The 16530-nt window shown below is 62.7% G+C and overlaps 1 protein-coding gene across 2 annotated transcripts in view; it reads right to left on the reverse strand.

Annotated features, from left to right (window-relative positions):
• The window catches only part of FLNC (filamin C), a 30730-nt gene that overhangs the window by 2612 nt on the left and 11588 nt on the right, over positions 1 to 16530 (reverse strand). Inside the window, exons 18-42 of one of the 2 annotated variants that reach the window (XM_037390693.1) lie at positions 16063 to 16232; positions 15348 to 15465; positions 14654 to 14916; positions 13299 to 13896; positions 12214 to 12387; positions 11528 to 11690; positions 10725 to 10885; positions 10082 to 10249; positions 9440 to 9563; positions 9189 to 9345; positions 8386 to 8575; positions 7696 to 7719; positions 7362 to 7609; positions 7067 to 7154; positions 6815 to 6955; positions 6525 to 6653; positions 6221 to 6394; positions 5538 to 5699; positions 5028 to 5231; positions 4441 to 4593; positions 4216 to 4338; positions 3469 to 3711; positions 1097 to 1366; positions 607 to 744; positions 250 to 365 (exon numbers count right to left, since the gene is read on the reverse strand). In XM_037390693.1, coding sequence (XP_037246590.1) covers positions 250 to 365; positions 607 to 744; positions 1097 to 1366; positions 3469 to 3711; positions 4216 to 4338; positions 4441 to 4593; positions 5028 to 5231; positions 5538 to 5699; positions 6221 to 6394; positions 6525 to 6653; positions 6815 to 6955; positions 7067 to 7154; positions 7362 to 7609; positions 7696 to 7719; positions 8386 to 8575; positions 9189 to 9345; positions 9440 to 9563; positions 10082 to 10249; positions 10725 to 10885; positions 11528 to 11690; positions 12214 to 12387; positions 13299 to 13896; positions 14654 to 14916; positions 15348 to 15465; positions 16063 to 16232 — 4499 coding nt within the window. The remainder of the gene's footprint in view (positions 1 to 249; positions 366 to 606; positions 745 to 1096; positions 1367 to 3468; positions 3712 to 4215; positions 4339 to 4440; positions 4594 to 5027; positions 5232 to 5537; positions 5700 to 6220; positions 6395 to 6524; positions 6654 to 6814; positions 6956 to 7066; positions 7155 to 7361; positions 7610 to 7695; positions 7720 to 8385; positions 8576 to 9188; positions 9346 to 9439; positions 9564 to 10081; positions 10250 to 10724; positions 10886 to 11527; positions 11691 to 12213; positions 12388 to 13298; positions 13897 to 14653; positions 14917 to 15347; positions 15466 to 16062; positions 16233 to 16530) is intronic. The other variant, XM_037390694.1, reaches the window with a different exon arrangement.

A 16530-nucleotide genomic window follows, 5' to 3' on the forward strand; every position in this document is an offset into this window, starting at 1 on the left:
CATGGGGCGAGGGTTCCGAGGGTGCCACATGGGCACAATGTGGCCTGGGGTGACACGGGGCACCCAGGGATCACACGGGGCACAGGGGTGGCACAGGGTCGGTGTGAGGGGCACAGGCTGGCACCACAGGGGTCCCAAGGGTGCCACATGGGCACAAGGTGGCCCAGGAGTGACCTGGGGGATGCCTGGGGAGCCCAGGGGTGCAGGGTGACACGGGGGGTGAGTGGGTATCCCCATGTCCCTGGGCACCTGAAGGCTGGTGACAGTGAGGCGCCGGGCGTCATCGGAGTGGGAGGCGACGGGCACCACGAAGGGGCTGTCGGGGATGTGCTCCTCGTTGAACTTGATGGAGACCTCGTAGTCACCTAGGGACACACGGGCAGCCTCACACAGGGACACCGCACACAGGGACACCCTCCCTTGGGGATACCTTTGCATAGGCACACCATACGCAGGGACACCCACACACAGGGACACCCTTGCACATGGGTCCCACCTTGCACGAGGGTCCTGCTCCCCCAGCACGGTGCACAGCCCTGGCAGGGAGTGGGCGTGTTCCCCGGGGGGGTTGGGTGTTTGGGGAGTGGAGGGCACCCCCAGACCCACCGGGCTCTTGGACGAGGTAGGAGACGCCGCAGGATCCATCCTTGCGGTCCTCAAAGGCGATCTCGGCCTTGCTGGGCCCCTCCACGGCAATGGAGAGGCCCCCGGCCCCCGCCTCCCGCGTCCAGATGCTGAACTCAGCTGGGGAGGACACGGACCCATGGGTGCCCCTGTCTTCCTCTGGCACCCCATGGCCAGCACCACTCCCACCTGCCATGCCCTCATGGCCCTGCACCCACATCCCCCCCAAATGCACCCATACCCCCACAAGTGCACCCCTAACCCCCACCCATAGCACCCACACCCACTGCACCCTCCCATAGCACCTGCATCCTCCCAGCTACACCCTCATCCCCCCAGACCCATACCCCCATTGCACCCACACCCCCCAGACTGCACCCATACCCCTGCCAAGTGCATCCACCCCACCTCTCACTGTATCACCCCCATCCCCCCCAGCTGCACCCTGGGTACCCCCCCTGCCCTCTCGTACCTGGCACGCCAGCCACGCCGCGCTGGAGGCCAGTGCCCCCTGCCCGCACCTTGTGGGCACCCCCCTCGCCCAGGGGCCCAACGGTGAACTGGAAGGGGCTGCCGGGCACGTGCTGCCCACGGTACTTGACGCTGACGGTGTGGGGACCCATCTCCTGGGGCACGAAGCGGACGCTGTACACCCCTGCGCCTCCTGCCAGCACCTCCGCCTCAAACCGCTGCCCCGATGGGCTCAGCACCTGCGCTGCCAGCTCCTGTGGAGACGTCTCACCTGTGGGGACACCAGGACACCCCATCACCCCCGTGAGCCTCAGCACCATGTAGCCAGGGCACCATGGCATCTTAGCATCCTACCACCCTGGCACCATGGCACCCCAGCAGCTGCTCCAGCAGCCCAGTACTGTGTAGCCATGGCACCATGGCATGCCATTACCCTGCCACTGTGGCACCCTGGCACCATGGCACCCCATCTCCCTACCACCCCAGCACCATGTAGCCATGGCACGCTGGCACCCCATCTCTCCATCACCATGGCACTAGGACATCATGGCAATTTATCACCCCATCACCATGGCACTAGGCCATCCCAGCACCAGGGCACACTTGCACCCCATCACCCTGGCACCATGGCACATCAGCACCCTGGCACCTCATCACCCCAACCACCCCAGCACCCACTGGGGAGCCCCCTGCCACCCCAACACCCGCCATGGCCTGCATGCGCACCCTTGCTGGGTGCAATCCTCCCCGGGGAGTGTGCACCCTCATGCAAAGGACACACAGGGCCTTGCAAGCGTGTGCACCCATCTGCACACTTGCATGTGCACACACACCTGTGAGTTTGCGTGCTTGTGCTAAGGGCATGCCCACCCCTGTAAGTGTGCACCCTCAGGCAAAGGACATGTGTGCACATGCGTGCACATGCTTGTAAGCACATGCATGCACACCTCCATGAGTGTGCACACCCACCTGTGCACATTTTTGCAGCATGTGCACACATGCACATGCTTGCAAACATGTGCATGCCTGCCACAGATCTGTGAGTTTGCACACTTGTGGTAAGGGCATGCACACACCTGTGAGCACAATGCTGCCTGCTTGTGCACCCTCGTGTAAAGGATGTGTGTGCACTTGGAAGCATGTGCACGCATCTGCATGCTTGCCATCACACAGACACATGCATGCGTGCCTGTGAGTTTGCACAATTACACTAAGGGCATGCACACTCCCGTGAGTGTGTATACTCGCTTGTGTGTCTTGTGCAAAGGGCTGCACTCCGTGAAGGGCCAGCATTGTCCCCCCAACCTCCATGCATGTCCCTATGTGAGGGGCGCAGACCCTCTCTTGTGAGCACAGCAGCTGGTGCCTGGTCACCGCGCATGTGCAAGGCAGCCTTGTGCGTGTGAGTGTGTCCCCAGAGCTCCTGGGACACAGGCATGTGTCCTGGCCTCGTGCCAGGGGCACAGGCAACCTGGTGTGGGAGGGGGCCATGCTGGCCCCTGGTGTGAGCACACAGCCCCTGTGCAAGGTCACACAGCTCCCGTGAGATACACAGCCCCTGTGCAAGCACACAGCCTCTCCAGTGAGTGCCAGCCTCGTGCAAGAACACTCCCATGTGCAAGTGTGTCCAGCCCTTGTGCAAGTGTGCTGCCCTGCAAGCACACAGTACCTGTGCAAGCACACTCGCATGCCCCAGTGCACCAAGCCACCGTGCAAGCACAGGTGTAGTGCAAACACATCCCGCTGCATGTGCACAGTGCCCCTGCAAACACACTCCCTCTGCCAGTGCCCCCAGCCCTCGTGCCAGCACAGCACCCCTGCAAGACCACTCCCTTGCCCCAGCACACCCAGCCCTCGTGCAAGCACACTGCCCGGCATGCACAGCACCCACACAAAGACACTCTGATGCACCAGTGCACCAAGCCCTCGTGCAAGCACACTCCCATGTCCAACTGCACCCACCCTGGTGCAAGCCCACTCCCCTGCATGCACAGCCCCCATGCAAGCACAAAACCCTGCGTGTGCACAGCGCCTGTGCAAGCCTGCTCCCTTGCCCCAGTGCACCCAGCCCTTGTGCAAACACACTCTCACATCCAGCTGTACCCAACACTTGTGTAAGCCCACTCCTGTGCAAGCCCAGCTGCGGTGCCAGCACGGTCCCCTGCATGTGCACCATGCATGTGCAAGCACGGTCCCCTGCAAGCACACTCCCTGTGCAAGTGCAGCCAGCCCTCGTGCCAGCACAGCATGCATGAAAGCTGCTCCCTTGCACCAACTGCCCCCAGCCATGGTGCAAGCACACTGCCCTGCACGCACAGCCCCTGTGCAAGCACAACTCCCACCCCACGCAGGTCCCCGCTGGCCAGCACCCACCCTCCTGGCCACGGGCGATGGAGCCGAAGGAGCCCAGGCCTTCGCGGGCCAGGAAGCCCCCGAAGACATTGGGGAAGGGGTCCCCGCCGACCTGGGTGGACTCCTCCACCCGCACCTCCCGCTTGGTCTCGCCGCCCCGCGTCTTGCTGATCTCAGTGCGCTCGGTGCGCGTGTAGGTGTGGCTGCTCCGCGTGAAGGTGCGTGTCAGGCGCTCCTGCGCTGACACCATCTGGAACCAGTTCCCTGCCGGCCACCGCACCCGATGAGACGGAGACGGCACGGGGAGAGGTGCAGGGGCACACGGATGGGTGCATGGGTGGGGGCACGGAAGGATGGAGTTGTGGATGGACATAGGGGTGGATGGACACATGGAAGGATGCAGGGATGGAAGGATGCAGGGATCAAGTAAGGGTGGTTGCAGGGATGGACGGGCGCAGGGGTGGATGGGCAGATGATCACAGGCACAAGCAGACGTGTGGACAGATGAGCACATGGATGGACACGTGGGTGGACATGGGATGGAGGCACACCCAGAGGGATGCATGGATGGACACGTGGACAGAGGCACGGATGGATGGAAGGACACAGGCAGACACAGACACGGACACATGGACAGACAGGGAGAAAACGAAGAAGGAGGCGGAAATCAGAGCTGGAGCGGCCAAGATGTTTCCCTGTCCCCATCCCCAAGTCCCGTGGAGGAGGAGGAAGAGGAGGAGGAAGAGGAGGAAGAAAGCCAGCCCCTACCTGGAATCTTGAGGTTGAGGTCACAGGTGCTGCCAATGGTGGCGATGGAGGGGGCCTGCCGCCGGCGTGTGATGCTCTCCTTCATGCGCCCCTCACCTGTTACCTTCACTGTGAAAGGGCTCCCTGCGGGTGACAGCCACCTCAGGGATCTGGTCACCATGAGGGGACCCAGGAGTCTGGGTTCCCATGTGCCACCCTATGTGTCCTTGTCCCCCCCGTCCCCACCTGGGACATGTTTGTCAGCAAACTTGATGTTGATGATGTAGTTGCCAGGCTCAGTGGGGCAGTAGGTGACCTTGCAGGTGCCATCTTCCACATCCTCACAGTTGATGTCCACCTTGCTAGGACCCTCAATGGACAGGCCCAGCCCACCATAGCCTAGGAAGCCACAGGGACATGCTCAGAGATGTCTCACTGCTGCTGTCCCCATCCTGGCCATGCTCACACCACGGCCACTAGCCCAGCCCATCCTGGCCATGGCTACACCAAGGCCACCACCCCATCCTGGCCATGATCATGCCATAGCCATAACCACGGCCACCACCCCATCCTATGCTAGCCACAGCCATGGCATGGCCTTGGCCACCATCTCTTCTGGGCCTTGGCCATGCTACCACCACGACCACCATCCAACCCCAGCCACAGCAATACCATCCCACTCTCACACGGCCACAACTGCACCCCATCCACAACCACAACCTCCATCCCATTCTGGCCATGGCCACCATCCCATCATGGCTATGACCATGGTCACCACCTCCCCACCATGACCACACCATCCCCACCCGTGGTCCCAGGGAGTGTGGTCTCACCAGCGCTGCGTGTGTCCACGATGAACTCAGATACCTCGAATGTGTGACCTTCCACCAGCCCCTTGCCCCACACCTTCACCCGGCTGGCGTCCCCGATCTCCGACTGCCCCACCAGGATCTTGAAGGGACTGTTGGTGACGTGCTGCCCACTCTTCTTCACACTCACCACATGCTCGCCCACTTCCTTGGGTGTGAAGGAGATGCCTGGCAGGAGACACCAATATCAGCCACCTCTACCAGCCCTGGCTACCACCACCAGGCCCTGGCCACCAGCAATGTGACCTGGCTGCGGCCACCAAGCCATGGGCACCCAATGCCAGGGGATCACCCATCTCTGTGACACCACAGCCCTGTCATCCCCTGTCCCATGTCCCCAACTCCCACATCACCCTCTCTCTGTGCCCACCACCCTAGATCCCATGTCCCAGCTCTCTTGTGCCCACATCCTCCTGGTCCCACGTGTGCATGTCACTGTGTCCCCAGTCCACTGTCCCTGTGTCCCCCACGCACCAATGTGGCGGTTGGGCAACCGCTTGAGTAGGCAGGGCTCCTCATTGCCTGATGGTGCCCGGATGCTGGCCGTCAGCAGGCTAAGGTCTGTCTCTGTGATCTTCAGCGAGACATCCGTCGAGGTGCCCACATTGAGTTGGGATGTCCGCATGGAGTCGTCCCCTATAGAGATGCCATCAGCTGGGGCCAAGGGCATGGCAGCCCAAGGTGGTGGTGGGGATGGACAAGGTCCCAAGGACAGGGGTGGATGGCATTCCCATAGATGTGCGAATAGGGTCCTTCAAGCCCTATGCCTGGGTCCTCAGGACCATGTGATGGGGTCTTGGTGGCCCTGCAGGGGTGGTCAAGGCCATGTGAAGGGGTCTTGGAGGCTGGGAATGGATGAGGTCCCCATGGCCACGTGCACATGGTCCCCATGGCTGTGTGAATGGGATCCCCATGGCTGGAGCTGGACAGTGTCCCTGTGGCCATGTGATGGTGTCCCCAAGGCCCCACAAGGTCCCCATAGCCATGTGATGGGGTCCTGGTGGCCAGGGATGGACACGGACACCACGGCTGTGTGATGGGTTCCCAGTGGCCATACAGGTGCCCCCATGGCCATAACTATGCAGGCATCTCCATGGTCATATGGAGGTCCCAATGCCCTTAGTGGTATTCCTAAGACCACAGGGGTCCCATCTCACCAGTGATCTTGGCAGTGAAGGGGCTGCCTGGGATGTGCTTGTCATCGAAGCGGACGATGATGTTGTAGTCCCCAGGGGCGGTGGGCAGGTAGGACACAGTGCATGTCCCGTCTTTGTTATCCTGGCAGGTGATCTCTGCCTTGGAAGGACCTTCCACTGCCAATGAGAGCCCACCTGAGGGGCATGGGTTGGGTGTCAGGAGGCGTGAGGGGGTCCCCAGCTCCTTTCCAAAACCTGATGGTAGCATTGAGGGGTCTCCAAACCCTTCCCAGACCTCCTGATGCCCCTGTTGGCCACCACTCACCCTCCCCAGCATCCTTGGTGACGATGGTGAAGGTGCAAGGCTTGTTGACCATGCCGTGGCTCAGCCCCGGCCCATAGGCGCTCACGTGTCGGGTGTTGATGGCATCAACATAGAACTGGAGGGGACTCCCTGGGGACACATGGGATGACAGTCAGGGAACCCATGGGGACACCCCATACCGTGGTGGGCTGCTCAACCCATGGGTGCCCAACCAGGGCAAGGTGGCATCAGCCTTGCTCAGCCACCTCCCAGTGCCTCCCAAGGCTCCCCATAGCCCCCAGTGGTCTCACCAGGGATATGGTTGCCATCATAGCGGATGTCCATCTCATGCAGGCCCTTCTCGGTGGGGGCGTAGCGTACTGTCACTGTCCCATCCTTGTTGTCAGTGATGTTGGGTCGCGCCGTCTTCCCCGAGGGCATCCGCACCTCCCCTGAGGCCACCGCGTCAGCCAGGCACCGGGAGGGGGGGTGTTTCATGCCCCACAGCCCACAGCCTGGTCCATGCACCCCCAAAATCCCCCCACAACCCCCTGCCCCCATACCTGTGATCTCACCCTTCTGCACCGTGAAGGGGATGACAAGATTGAAGGGCCGGAGGTTCTCAGTGGTGGTGGGGGGCTCCTCTGTGGCCTGATGCCGTGGGGCAGAGAGGAGGTGTAAGATCTATGGCACCCCATTATGGGTTCCCAACCCCATGGTGATCATCACGGTCTCCAAACCCCATGGTCTACACGCTGACCCCTATTCAGTTCCGTGGTGCCTACCACGGCCTCCCAACCCCATGGTGCTGACCACAAGCTCCATCCCACCCCATCACAGACTCTCAACAACACCCACCAGGACATGGAAGGGGCTGTTGGGGACGTGCTCCCCTCCAAAGCGGATGGTGATGACATATTTCCCAGGTTTAGGGGCGGTATAGTAGATATCAAAGGTGCCGTCATGGTTCTCCACCACATCCACGTCCAGCTCAGCCCCATCTGGGGTGGACACCTTGCAGGTCACCTTCCCCTGTCCGGCCGCCTTGGCGTCTACTGTGATCACCGTCTCTTCCCCGATCTGGATGGTGGGACCCAAACAGGCACCTGCAGGAGGGTTTGGTGGGAGGTCAAGGTCATTGGGACCCCCATGCCAGCCCCCCAACTCCCCCCAGCCCCCCAGCGCCACTTACCCAGTCCATGGCCCCCAATGGATACTGCAAAGAGAGACCAGGGAAAAGCAAATAAGAAGGAGTGAGGGGGCAGTGTTAGGGGGCCGGGGGGGCTCCGGGGGGGGCCGGGGGGCCAACACGTCCTGCTCTGCTCTGGGGGCACCCACTCAGCCCCACTGCACCATGGGGCAGGGCTGGGTGGTGGTGGAGGACAGTGGTGGGGTGGGAAGGGGCGGGGAGTACTGGGGGGCAGCAGTGGGGTGGGAGGGGTGTGGTGGAGGGCAGCAGTGGGGCAGACAGGGGTGCTGGGAGGGGCAGCAGCTATGGGCAGGGGGTGGGGGCAGCCATGGCGTGGCATGGGGCAAGGCAGGGTGCCTGGGGTGGGGTGAGGTGCTGTGGGGCAACGGGGATGCCATGGGGCAGCACAGGGATGCCATGGGGAAGCTTGGGGGATGCCATGGGGGTGCCACAGAACAGTGGGGATGCCATAGGGCAGCATCGGTAGTCTGGGGGGCAGCGTCGGTAGTCTGGGGGGCAGCGTGGGGCAGCATGAGGATGCTGTGGAGCAACACTGGGTAGCATGGAGGTGCTGTGGGGCTGCGTAGGCAATCTGTGGGGCAGCACAGGGATGCTGTGGACCGGCATGGGGAAGCCATAGGGTAGCAGGGAGATGCCGCAGGGCAGCGAGGGATGCCATGGGGCAGGGCCCACCTGTGACAAGGCACTTGCTGGCGTCGCCGGTGGGCACGGCGTGGATGCGGAAGGGGGAGCAGGGGATCTCGTCCCCCCCATACTTGATGGTGATGGTGTAGCGGCCCGGCAGGTCGGGGACGTAGGAGACCGTGTAGGTGCCGTCCCCGTTGTCCCGGATCGCCGCCTTCTTGGGCTGCCCCTCGGGGTCCTGCGGGCACCACCTGGCTCAGCACCCCATGGCATGGTGCCAGAGCACCATATAGGGCTCAGCACCCCATTGAATGGGTGTAAGAGCACCATGTGGGGCTCAGAACCCCATAGCATGGGTGCCAGGGCATTGTGTGGGTCTCAGCACCCCATGGTATGGGTGCCAAGATGGCACCCATGCACCATGTGGGCCTCGGCACCCCATAGCATGCATGTCAAAGGCTCAGCACCCCATGGCATGGGTGTCAGGGCACTGGGGCTCAGCACCCCACTAAATGGGTGGAAGACCACCATATGAGTTTCGGCACCCAATGTCATGGGTGCCAGGGCACCATATGGGGCTCAGTACCCAATAGCATGGGTGCCAGGGCAGCACTGATGCACCATGCAGGTTGCAGCGCCCAATGGCATACGTGCCAGGGCATCATATGGGTCTCAGCACCCTATGGCATGCGTGCTAGGGCACCCCACAAACACCACAAGGACCCCAGTGCCTCACGGCACAGGCACAAGAGAACCACATGGGTGCTCAGCCTCCCATCCCACATGTGCCAGCACTCCATCACCTCCTGGGGATCAGCCCCCCCACCACAGCATGGCCCCTGGGTACTCACCAGGATCTGGACAGTGAGCAGCCCCTCACCGGCATCACGGGCATCGATGGTGAACTCAACGGGCAGGCTGGCGGGGATGCCGCTGGCGCTCAGCCCTGGCCCACTGGCGCGCACCTTGCTGGCATCATGAGCGGGCAGCACCTTGATCTTGAAGGGGCTGTGGGTGGGCGTGGGTTGGTCAGCAGGGTGCTGGGACCCCCCTGCTGTGGTGGGGGTGTCCTCCCCAGTCACCCAAGGGTGGTGGTCCTCACCTGCGTGGCACCTCCTGGTCGGCATACTTGACGGCCACAGTGTAGGGCCCATCAGTGGCTGGGGTGTAGTTGACCTTGTGGGTGCCATCACCATTGTCACGTACCTCCACGGGCTCTGCCAGACCTGTGGGCCGGTGCCATCAGCAGGGCAGGGTGCTCCGTGGGGTATAGCATCCCACGGGACAAGGCATCCTTGGGCAGGGTGCCCCATGGTGTAGAGCATCCCATGGAGTACAGCATCATGTAGGGCAGGATACCCTATGGAGCAGTGCCTGCCATAGGGCCAGACATCCCATGGGACAGGGTATCTATGGGGCAGAGCACTCCACAGAGAACAGGCCACAGAGCAGAACAGAGTAGCCATAGGGCACAGCACTCTACAGAGAAGGACATGCCGTGGGGCAGGACATCTATGAGGTTGAATGCCCTATGGAGCAGGACACCCTATGGAGCCTCAGACCTATGGGGTTGGACACACTAGGGAGGCAGGGCATCTCTAGGCAGCATGTCCCTGGGGGTAGGACACCCTATGGAGAAGGATATCCATGAGGTTGGACACCCTTTGGAGCAGGGTATCCATGGGATCGGGCTCCCCCTCCATCCATGCCCCCCACCACCTCCCCGCCGTGTGTCCCCACATACCAGAGGGTCCCAGCAGCGTGACCTCAAGAGGCGCCAGCCCTGCTGCGCTGCAGTCCACAGTGAAGGTCTGGGGCACCCGGGCCCTGACACTTGGGCCTAGCCCTGGTCCTGAACATTTCACCTTGCTGGGGTCCACCACGTCCTTCACCGGCACCCGGAAGGGGCTCCCTGTGGCAGTGGGCAGGGATCAGTGCACGCAGGGGGGTGGTGTGGGGACAGGGTCAAGGTGGGCATGGGGCCAACATAGGCACAGCATGAGCACAGCAAGGGGACAGCATGGCCATGAGGTCAACACAGGCATGGGCACAGCAGGTCTGTGGGGTTAATGTGTCCATGGGGTCAACACGGGCACAGGGACAGTGTGTCCACGGGGCCAACATGAGCATGGGGACACCAAAGCTATGGCTGTGGGGATAGCACAGGCATGGGGTCAGTGTGAGCATAGGGTCTGCATGGTCACGGGGACAGCAGGGGGTGGACATGGGGCCAGCATGGCCATGGGGTCACCACTGGGTTGGACATGGGGTCCACACAAGCGCACCTACCTGCCAGCACCCAGGAAACCATCTCCAACCCACAGCCACCCTGGTGGCTCCCACAGCCCCCCCCAGCTTCCCCTGCCCCCCCCAGCCCCACCACGCACCAGGGATGGGATGGCCACCGAAGGTGATGTTGACATCGTAGTCCCCAGGTGTGAAGGGGATGTACTCCACTGTGCAGCTCCCATCCTTGTTGTCCTTGCAGGACATCTTGGCCTCGGAGGGACCCTCGATGGCCAGGCCTAGCCCCCCGGTGCCTGCACCCCTGGGGATGTGACACCACTCAGGGACGCTGCCAGGGGTGGCCTGGCTTTTGGTGTAGGGGTAACATGTCCATGGTGGGTGCTGGGGGGGGCCACATCCATGGTAGTGAGATAGAGGTACCACCTCCATGGCAAACAGCCAGAGGTCCCATGTCCATAGTAGTGGGATGGAGGTGGCATGTGTGTGCTGAGGGGAGTAAGGTGGCACATCGACGGCAGGGGGTGGAGATGCCATGTTGGTGGCAAGAGATGGAGGTGCCACATCCATGGCAAGGGGACAGAGATGTCACATTGGTAGCAGGTGGAGAGAGGTTGGAAGTGGCACATCCATGGCAGGGGATGGAGATGGGAGGTTGGTGGCATGGGATGGAAGTGGCATGTCAAATAGCAAGAGATGGATGTGGAGGGTTGCTGGCAGGGGATGGAGGTGCCAATCCAGTACAAGAGGATGAAAGTGGCACATTTGTGGCATGGTATGGAGATGTCAAATCCAATGCAAGAGGATGGAGGTGGCACATCCACGGCATGAGACAGAGATGCCAGGTTGGTGACATGGGATGGAGGTGGCAGATCCATGGGAGGGGCTGGAGGTGGTGGGTTGGTGACAGGGGTGCGAGGTGGCTGGGGGGGGGTCCAGTGCCCACCTGGTCTCCACAGTGAAGCGGTTTGCCTTGCCGACAAGGCCACCCTCCAGGCCAGGCCCATGTGCCCGCACACGGCTGGGATCGCAGCCCTCTGCCACCCCCACACGGAAGGGGCTCTTGGGGACCGCCACGTCATTGTATGTCACCTCCACCCGGTGCATGCCTGGGGATACAAGGACAGGCTGTCACTCCCCTCCTGCCATGGAGGGGAGGGGGGTCTCAGGGGTCCCTGGTTGGAGTTTGGAGGGAGGTTGGGAGTCCCTGGTTGGGGTTTGAGCTGGGACTGGGGGGTCTCTGGTTGCGGTTTGGGGTTCCCTGGTTGAGGTTGTGGGGGCCTCTGGCTGGGGTCTAAGGAGGGTCTCAGGATTTGGGGGTCTATGGGGGAGTCAGGGGGTTGGGGGTCCCTGGTTGGGGTTTTGGGGGTCCCTGCCTGGGGGAACTGGGGGGTCCCTGCTTATGGGGGAACAGGGGGACATCTCCAGCCAGGGGGGGGAACAGGGGGGGTCCCCACTTGGATGTGGGTTGGGGGGGGGGGGAGGCGGGGCGCCTCTCTGGGGATCCCCACCTGGGGGATGGAGGATGTTTGCCCAGGACGTGAGGTACTCTGTGGGTGTTGGGGTCACTGGGGGGGGTGTCAGGGTCCTCTGGGGGTTTTGGAGTCCCCAGGGTGGGTGGGGGTCCCTCACCATCCTCATAAGGAGTGTAGTCCACGCGGTAGGTGCCATCGCCGTGGTCAGTGATGTAGGTATCGGTCTTGGCACCCGAGGGGTTGACCACCCAGGCCTTGACATGGGGCCCCCCAGTCTTGGTCAGTGCCCGGGCATCCACTGTGAAGTCAGTGCCCACCTCACGCAGCACCCCTGCAGCACAGCACCCTCAGCACCTGCTCAGCACCTGTGGTGAGGTGCCTCCCCAACCCCCGAGAATGAGTCTCCAGCCCCTCTCCTTGCATCCCACAGCTACAGGGCAGGGGGTACCCAGGAGGAGCCCCCTATAAGAGGCAGTGCCCGTGGGGATAACCTGTGGACCCCTGTGTAAGAAGGAGGGCAAGGGTGGCCATGGGCAGGAGATGCCCATCCAAGGGCACGGTTTCCATGGGGAGAACATATCCATGGGAGTGTCTGTGGGAAGAAGGTGCCCATGGGGAGGACATGCTGGTGCCCATGCAAGGGGGAGGTACCCATGGGGAGAAGGTGCCCATGTGTTGGAGATGTTGGTGCCCATGGGGAGGAGGTGTCCATAGGGTGCCCAGGAGTCCTCCCCATGAGAGAGGGTGTCTATGGGGAGAAGGTGTCCCCAGGGGGACATGGGGAGGAGGTGCCCATGAGGAAAAGATGCCCACAGGGATGGGATGTCCATGAGGGTACCCAGGATGTCCATGAGAGGGGGTGTCTATGGGATGGCCATGGGGAGGAGATGTTGGTGCCCATAAGGATACCCATGCAAAGGAAAGATGTCCATGGGGAAGAGATGTCCACGGGAGTGCCGAGGAGTCTTCCCCATAGGAGGGGGTTCTATGAGGAGGAGGTGTCTATGGGGATGGGAGATATCCATGGAGATGACATCCCACAGGGATGAGGGTCCCATGGGAAGGATACACCAGTGCCCATGAGGATGTTCACTGGGAGGAGGTGCCCATGGGGAGACAGTGCCCATAGCTATGTCCATGGGGAAGAGGTGCCCACAGGGATGGGATCTCCATGGGAAAGAGGTGCCCATGAGGAGGAAATGCCCATAGTGGCATCCATGGGGAGATGTCCCTTGCTCTCACCTCGCGGCTCCACGCCTTTACCGTAGACCTTGACACCACTGGTATCCACAGCAGGATCGACGGTGACACGGACAGGGAACTTGGGGACGGGGTGGCCACCGTATTTGATGGTGATGGTATAGGAGCCGGGGCAGGCAGGGGTGTAGGTGATGGCATAGGTGCCATCCCGGTTGTTCTGGATGAGCACCTCCGCTTTCACACCAGCTTCCGAAATTATCTCAATGGTGAGTTCAGCGTCCCCAGCTTTGGAGCAATCCACCATGAAAGTGGCCACCTCCCCAGCTTTGCCGCGTTCCAAACCAGGCCCGCTGGCTGTCACCTTGTTGGGATCAAAGATGGGGGTCACCTCCGCCTTGAAGGGGCTGCCAGGGATGTGCCGGTCGGCAAAGAGGATGTTGATGGTGTAGTCACCAGGCTCTGTCGGCAAGTAGGAGACCGAGCAGGAGCCATCGCCATTGTCCTGGCACTCTATCTTGGCCTCGCAGGGACCCTCCACTGTCAGCCCCAGCCCACCGGTGCCCGCGCCCTTGGTGTCAATGGTGAAGGGGGCTGGGGTGCCCACCTTGCCGCCCTGCAGCCCTGGCCCATAGGCACACACCTGGGGGGGAGACACACGTCAGAGGAGGGGGTTGGGGGCCACACATGTGTGTGCAGGTGAGGGGTGGGGGTGCCGGCAGGCTCTGCCAAGGCAATGGGTGTGCAAGGGGCAGGGGGGCGCCGTGCCAGTGCTGTGTGCGTGCAAGGGACGGGTGTGCCAGTGTGCGAGGGATGGGCATGCTGGCAGTAACTGTGGAAGGGATGGGCATGCTGGTGTGCAAGGGACAGGTGTACTGGAGGTGAGTGTGCAAGGCATGGGCCAGTGTGCAAGGGATTGGCATGCCAGTGGGAAGCATGCAAGGAATGAGAATGCCCACGGTATGCATGCAAGGCATGGGTGTGCTGGTGACAAGTGTGCAAGGGATAGGTGTGTCCACAGTAAGTGTGCAATTGCACCTGCAGCATGGAGGTGACAAGCACGGGTGCTCTCAGTCCATGTTGTTATGCGAGTGGGGTGTGCAAGAAGCATGCAAGTGGTGTAAGTGTGCAAGGAACACCATGCAAGTGTGTGGGCAGGGTGGGTGCAACCAGCTGGCACGTGCAAGCAGGGAGCGGGCACTGTGCGGGCAGTGGAGGTGGCTGTGAGCAGCGTGGGTGTGCAACAGCGCACACAAGCAGCTTGAGTGTGCGAGGAGCGTGCATAGGCAACGTGACCTGTCCATGGGCTGCATGCATGGGGCACACAAGGACACACGTGTGCAAGGGGTGGGGGGCACACTCACCCCCTTGCATGCATGCCGGGCAAGCAATGGCCTCACCTTGGAGGGGTCAGGGGGCAGCTGCGCCTCCACGGGGAAGGGGCTTCCAGGGACCGGGTGTCCATCGTAGGTGACCTCCACCTTGTAAGGCCCCTCCTCGGTGGGGGTGTAGGTAACAGGGTGGGGGCCGCCAGGGGGGGCTGGGCCCACCTTGCAGGGGAGGGGGCGGCGGGAGGGGCCAGTGACCTTGACCTCCACCTTGCCCTGGCCCCCAGCTCCCTGTGCCTCTACTGCAAACTCCTGCGCCTGCCCCACCTCCACCTCTGCGGGGCAACATGGGGGTGGTGGTCAGGGGAGGGGGACACACCCAGGGGGGTACCCCATGCCTAAGGGTGTCCGTCCCCCCCCCCAGGGTGCCCCCACCCCATAGTGGGCCCACATCCAAGGTGTCATCCCCCCCCAGGGTGCCCCCCACTTCATATCCAAGGGTCTTGTGTCCACCCCATAGCGCGCCCCTCCCCAAGGGTGCCCCCACCCCACAGTGCACCCCACACCCAAGGGTGCCCCCTTCCAAGGTGTCCCCATCCCCTGCTGCATCCCATACCCAGGGTGTGTCCCCCACCCCATACCCAGGGGTTGTGCCCCCTCGCACGCATGCCCCACACCCAAGGGTGCCCCCCCATGGTGCCTACACCGTAGCGATGCCCTCCCCCACCCCAGGGTGCCCACCCCCCCCACCAAGACCCCCACTCACTGCTGTTGAGCCCCTGCACCTTGACCTTGCTGAGCTGCAGGGGGGGCGCCACGGTGACAGGGAAGGGGCTCCTTGGGATCTGGTCCCCCCCGTAGGTAACCACCACGGCCAGGGGACCCTGTGGGTGCACCCGCACCTTAGGGTGCTGCCAGGGGGCCCCCCCACCCACACCCACTGAGGGGGGGAAGGGAGAAGGGGCCTGTAAGGGGGTGTGCTGGGGGATTCGTGTCACTCATGGGTGCTGGAGGGGGTACCTGGGGGTGCCCAGGGGCTTTGGGGGTCCCTGGGAGACCCAGGAGGTTCAGGAGCCCAAGGGGTTCCCAGGGCTCAGGCACCCATGGGTGCTCGGGGATGGCAGGGATATGTGTCAGAATCCCAGGGCTGGTGGCATCCATGAGACTGTGGGAGGGTTTGGGGGTCCTGGGGTGGGAATGGGGTGCCCATGGCATGGGGCATCCATGGGGATGAGGTGCCTACACCGGGATGTCTGTGGGGGTGTCCTTGGGGTGCCCAGGTGACAGGATGTCAGTGAGGGTACCCTTATGGGTTATCTACAGGGGTGCCCGTGTGGGGTGCTCATATGGGATGGGGTGTGCCTGGGGGCAGTTCATATGGAATGGGGGGCCCCTATGAGGGGTTCGTATGGGACAGGGGGCTGCAGGGGATGGGGTGGGGTGCCCCAGGGGGTGCCGTAGGGGTCTCCCCCATACCCCACCTGCTGCAGAGCGGTGTACTTGACGGTATAGGAGTAGTCGTGGTTGTCGATGACCTCGAAGTCGCGCACAGCGGGGCCCTGCCCTGGCCCCCCGAACTGCACCTCCAGCGGCGCCTTGCCCGCACCCTTCGTCTGCACCGTGAAGTGGGTGGGCTTCCCCACCTCCACGCCTGTGCCGTACGGTCAGCGCCCGCTGCACCCCACAGCGCCCAGACCCACGGCACCCACATCTCTGCCTTACAAGCACCCAGCCTTGCTACCCCCATATCACCCCACCCCACAGCACCCTGTCCCAGCCCCTTGCTCTACAGCACCCAGCACCACAGCACCCAGAACTCCAGCCCCACAGCACCCAGGGTCCCTGCCCCACAGCACCCAGCCCCACAGCACCCAGGGTCCCTGCCCCACAGCACCCAGCCCCACAAGCACCCGGGGTCCCTGCCCCACAGCACCTAGAACCCAGCCTTG

The sequence above is a fragment of the Falco rusticolus genome, chromosome 5 (genome assembly GCF_015220075.1).
Source record: "Falco rusticolus isolate bFalRus1 chromosome 5, bFalRus1.pri, whole genome shotgun sequence".
NCBI lineage: Eukaryota > Metazoa > Chordata > Aves > Falconiformes > Falconidae > Falco > Falco rusticolus.